The sequence below is a fragment of the Argentina anserina genome, chromosome 4 (assembly GCF_933775445.1).
Source record: "Argentina anserina chromosome 4, drPotAnse1.1, whole genome shotgun sequence".
Lineage (NCBI taxonomy): Eukaryota > Viridiplantae > Streptophyta > Magnoliopsida > Rosales > Rosaceae > Argentina > Argentina anserina.
In genome coordinates, this window is record NC_065875.1 from 24,262,744 (window position 1) to 24,269,023 (window position 6,280).

Sequence of the window (6,280 nt, forward strand, 5' to 3'; positions counted from 1 at the left end):
ATTTGGAATCTCTAACCATTAAATACAAAATCAGTATTAATGCATGTTAATGCACGATTCTGGTGACATTAGTTATCATGAAAAAACTGTTTCCTATTACTGTAGAGGAAGGAAAAAGAAATTGATTAGAAGATCATACTCTTCTTCAAAATCGTCCTATTGAGTTTTCTTCTCTCTACGGGAGAGATTTCTTCATTAAGATGACAGAATTTAACCAAGGTGCATCACCTTCTCCATGCCCATCTCCAATACATTGCCATTTAGGCATTTACAGTATTGCTAGTTTTCCAAAAGAAAACAGTTTTTTCATGATAACTAATGTCACCAACATCGTGTATTATCATTAATACTGATTTTGTATTTAATGGTTAGCGATTCCAAATTATTTTATATTTAAAATAAAAATAATAGATATTGATCTATATCTTATGACTTATCTCGGCCGTTAATTGATATTAGATCTAATAGACATTAATGTGGTTAAAATTTTAACTATAAAACAAGATGTCACAGATCCGGTCCGAATATATAAATATAGATAAGATAATATGATATCTCTGAACAAAAAATTAGTAGCACGTACTTGGATATGTGGATACATCTCTTAGTACATATTACAAATTGTAATACTTATTTATAGTGGCGGAGCCATAAATTTAGGCTGATTGAGACACAAAATTAATAATAAAATATTTAAAAATAATTCATTGTTTGTACTAATAACCGAACATACTAGTCTCATCGTTTATACTGGTGAAAATAGTTTTAAGAGACTTTATACTTTAGAAATTGTTGCATGACAATCTTCGTCGATACTAGTGAATATGATTTTCCCGATTTATCAATTTAAGCAATCTTTCATGAGTAGTCACAAATCACCTGCATAACCGAGGGCTAGTTTTTATACAATTATTAAAATAATGTACATTAATAGATGATCATTGAGAATTTTACTATTAAACGTAGTTGGAAAGGTAAAATATATCAATAAATTAGTAATTAATAATAATAGTCAAGTCAATTGAGTGCACAATGAAAAAAAAACATTAAAGTGCTCATATTTCCCAAATCAAGCTTATATGTAATAAAGTCTACAAATTACATATATACTACTAATGGTAATTTATACTAGTCATGAACACAAACTACCAATGTGAAGAACGTGACTTATAACTTTCTTATAGAATATGAAATAATTTTTTTAATTCTAATTTTTTATATCTCTTAATTATTAAGCAGAATTTTAGATTATTATATGATAAAATGATATATGTATAATTTCATTGGCTATTTAATTGACAAATTGAGTTTAGATTATAAGAGTATAGATATGTAAAAATATTTTAACAATTTACTGAGTGGGTACTAATGTAATTTTTTTAATGAAATTTTGACCTCAAATGATAATTGGGGCACGGGCCCCACTGGCATTTCCTGTGCCTCCGCCCCTCCTTTACTTTATATAATATAGAAGATTTATCTTTCCAGAGTGATGCTATTAACCACCCTATTTTACTATCCACACATCCCTCTACTTTTCTAATCGTATAATTTAATTGTATATTGGCTTTATGATTAGCTCAATCTATGGCTTGAATAGCAAAACAACTATTTCCTTTATTACATATTTATTTAAAGAGAAAAAACGGAGATTTTGTTTAGGGGAACGGAGATTTTTCTTTAGGAACTCTAGAAGTTTCGCGATATGACACTTGAGGAATATTTTTTCTTCAAAAAGCATTCCACAATTGTCAAGCTCGGTCCCAAAACAGAAGTTTTCCATGCATTCCCAGCTTCTTCTCCGTGTTTTTCATGCACACATGTGACATCAAGTCGATGAATGTCCCATCCAAGTTCACTCTTCAGACGCTGAATCTTCTTTGTTTGGCGTTCAACGAGTTTGCAAGTGTTTTTCTTAATATCATTGATGCCACCTTCAAGCAATGACTTCAGCGTAACCTCATCCTCATCATTTCTCTCCGCCATGAAAAATGGATCCATCTCTGGAAGTCCAATTGCTCGACGGATACCACGTTCATAATCAGCCCCCGGAACAAACATTTCTCTTAGCTCATTCACAACACCTGCCTCCGCCATCTGATCAACTCTTCTGGACACACGATCATATAATACATGTAAGGAAGCATCAAGCCATATGAAACAACAATCGTATTTAGGTCGAAAGTTAATCTTTGGATCTTCAACAAGTGCTTCGATGTACGAGTTCGATCCACCGGCGATGATGGGCACCGAGTTACGGTTGATAATTTCTTTGATTACAGCTTGAACATGGTGGCAAAAATCTTCAACGGTGAAGTCTGTCTCAGTATTCTCAATGATCCCTAACAAATGGTGGCGGATTCCTTGGCGTTCGATTTCGGAGGCTTTGTTGGTGATGATATCACCACCTTTATAAACTTGTATCTTGTCACAGTTAATGATTTCACCATTAAACTGTAAGGCTAAGTCTACAGAGAGTTTAGTTTTTCCAGATCCCGTCGGTCCCAGGATGAAAATGACATGCTTTTTGTTGGTGGTAAATTCCGGAACTCTGGTAAATCCCATGGTTACTGCAATTGAAATTGTGTATTAATTGATTAGACAAACGATAAGTTCAATGAAAAATTTTGTATGCCCTATACCCCATTCCCTCACCCACTTGGAAGAGCACATATTGATAAACACACGTATATATTTTCAGATTACATAAACAAAGTACAAATCTATTTAACAAAACAACTATAAACTTCAATTCCTAACATATTCAGATGGAACGTGAGAAAACTAGAAGGGTAACATAGTGAAATCAAATTAAAAGATGAAAAATGACACTTTTCTACCTTGTGTATTGATAATTGTATATAGATATATCCATTGACCTTATGAAGCCTTAAAAATAATTAACTAGCAATGATGGCTGAAACAATGAGTCTGAACAGATGAAACTAAAGGGAAATGAGACATGAAAGAACACTTGACCTAAGACCTACAAACAGAGCATTTCATTTTTGGAGAACAGTTGGAACAAAACTTGAGAACTACAAAATTGAGTGGTCGAATCAGAGAAAAAAGAGTTGACCTTATTCTCAGACTCTTAGCGACAGTAACAAGCATATGATACTTAATTCCAGCAGACTACAAATATTTATATGCAAGTCTTGCACTGGAATTGCCTGGGAGATCTAAAGGAGAAGTTGACAACATATTTGGGAGATTCTAAAGGAGATGGTAAGATTATCCAATTTCCATAGCCACGTAAGGAAAAGCCATCAATTATATATTCAAATTTAGAAACTTTTTTTAAAATCTTTTATGACCATAAGATCTTAGCATTTATCACTAAGTATCCCTTCAAGATACTAGCTATTTCAAAAATAATGGGAAATATAGCTAGTTTTTTGCTAACTTTAATATCCAGTTGAATAACTAAATAGTACTGAAATCTAGCTAGGTTAAAAAGTCTAGCTATATTTAATTAGGGAGGAGAGGAAGTTTAAAGAGAAAATTAGAGATACACCCATTTTTCAAGCCATTTTTAAAGTTAAACCCACACCCATTTTCTTTTTTTATCTACACCCAAAACTTATATTAACATTCCTTATGGGGTTTCTTTTTATAATTAACATATTCAAATTATTTGTTTGAGTTTACATTTTTGCTCTTTTAACAGAAATGGAAAATATTTCCATAAATATAGCTATTACAATTTCTTTAATGCTATACTATAAACATTTTTTTAGTATGAAAGTCAATAAGATTTAATTTAGTAAGAGTACAAAGATAACACGTCCATAAAGACCGACAATAAGAACCATCTCATCTGATCATCCAAACCTAGAAAATTACTAAGCTTACAAAGCCAAAAACATACACATACACATACCACGAATACTGTTTTTAGCATCATTATTTCAATACTTAGCAAGACTTAGAAGATTGAATAAACGGTTACAACCAAGTCTCATAAGCATTATGAGCGACTCAAAATTAAGTCAAATTTTGGATCTTAAAGACCCAATCGAGCCAAAACCACACCGCCCAGCTAGCAGAAGCCACAAAGCTGACCCATTTAGCCTTAACACATACCCAAAGCCCAATAACATTCAACCTTAGGAGGGTCAAAATTTGTCGAGGACCAGCAGTCGTCGTCACACCTTTCGTCGCCACAATCCCGTCCCTGGAAAAGATATCGTCATAGCCAACAACCCAAGAGATACGACATCACTAAACCCAAAAACAAAGGGAAGAAACCCCTACCACCACCAAACACAAACATATATGATCAAAGACCAAAAGCCCGATCTTGATCGAAAAAACTTCCACCTGAAAAGAGAACTCATCCAGGGAAGGACAGTCGTGACTTCGTCAATCACAAGCAAACTCGCCGACTACCCGGCGTTTACAACCCCACCCAAAACCCGCTAGCGACATCCATAAATCTGATCTTACCACAACGACGAGACACCCGACCCAGATCTCCACCGGATCCTGGATCCAAACCCCATGAAGTTGATTCACGATTAGAGAAAAAGGAAACCCACTCTCTAATCGCCGTTACATGCCTTTTAGGAGGAGAGGGGAAAATTCCCCACCCCACTGTCGACCCCTTTCTCTCCAACGAGAGTGAAGAAACTCCACCATCCTGAGACACCAGTGTGGCATACCGGTCTTCACACCATACCGATCTACAGAGGAATACAAGGAAATCTAGAAACCCTAGCTACGGCGACAAGGGAAGAGGAGACGGGAGAGCGCTCCTTTTTTAGAAATGTACCTTATAAATATGTAACAGTTTTAAATATAAATGTACTTATAAATTAAAATATTCAATTTAGTAAATCTGGACAAATTTTATGTTAATAAATAGTCAATTGAAGAAGTAAATTTACATTATAGACATAATTGTATTAATCAAAGAATTTGATTCCCTTTAAGGCTATTTAATTATACAATATGATATTATATTCTTTCCACTTCAAGAATACGTATTTATTTCTTGTAGTTGTCTAATTTTCTTTTTTCTAGTGTATGTTAGAGATTACTATTATATTGTTGTAGGAAATATGGAATTAGTATACTCATTTCATTGATAATCCCCTTTATATAGGAGTCAGGATTACAATATAAGTAAACGGTAATTACAATGATAATTAAGGCTACATAATTGTTGATTGACTTGTTACGCCCGTTGATCGTAAACGTCATTAACTCGTTCTGTCATTTACTTGAACGAAGGCACACTAATTGTGTTTTTCCTTCAACATATATATATATATATATATATATATGTACTAAGCTTTTCAGGTGCGGAGGTCCGTACCTTAAGCTAAGGTACATATTTTTATTTTTTATCAACCTTTCGATCAAGTTTTCACATCTCCACCGTCTAATATCTAGATTATAACGTATAAATCATCTCCACAAAATTTCAGCCGATTTCATGATCGTTAAGGTATGGAACTAATCAAAACCAATAGACGTATTGAATTTGCCGAACCTGAACCGTTCATATTTTGAGTAGAAAAACGAAATTATGAGTACCTTAACGGTGATGTAATCGGCTGAAATTTTGTGGAGATGATCTATATGTTATAACCTAGATATGAGATGGTGGAGATGTGAAAACTCGATCGAAAAGTTGGTCAAAAATGAAAATCCGTACCTTAAGCTAAGATAAGGACCTCCTTACCTGAAATGCCTCGTATATATATATATATATATATATATATATATAACCAGTTACCATTAGTGGAGTTATGAATTTTTTGTTTTGTTTTTAGATTCTATATATGATATAGGTGTATAATCGCTTCATATTCATTTGTTATAATAACAACCCTATCACAGAGATAATTTATAGTTAAGTGTGGTATATCCCAACAATACATCATATCTATGAAACCCAAACTCCTTAACTCATAAGGTAAATCCTACCTATAGATGAGCATAATTAACAAACCAAATCCTATGGTATCAGAACCACACAACAACAAACACCACAAATATAAGCAACTCATACAATTAGAAGATCAATACCTACCAAACAGGTCTAAAGAAAACACACTGGAATAAGCAAAAACAGAAGTTGTTGACAAACCAATGCCATATTAACAAAAAAAAAACCAAAGCCATAGAGGATTGTGAAATTGAGCAATCCATTCATACCACAAAAATAAAACCAACTCATATCATGAATAAAGGTGGGAAACTGAAAATTGAAAACCTCATATATCAAGGTTTCATAAGTAGAGATTATATAATCTCAAAATCCCCTATATTT

General features: G+C 33.3%; 1 protein-coding gene across 1 annotated transcript; it reads right to left on the reverse strand.

Moving 5' to 3' along the window:
- Positions 1-1,689: 1,689 nt before the first annotated feature.
- Positions 1,690-2,565, reverse strand: LOC126792449 (adenylate isopentenyltransferase 5, chloroplastic-like). The gene has a single exon (XM_050518864.1). The coding sequence runs from the start codon at positions 2,563-2,565 to the stop codon at positions 1,690-1,692; it is 876 nt and encodes a 291-aa protein (XP_050374821.1).
- Between the last annotated feature and the right edge of the window lie 3,715 nt (positions 2,566-6,280).

What these genes read in the sequence shown, in the direction of transcription:
- LOC126792449 (XM_050518864.1), bottom strand. Translation starts at nt 2,565, where the DNA reads ATGGGATTTACCAGAGTTCCGGAATTTACCACCAACAAAAAGCATGTC.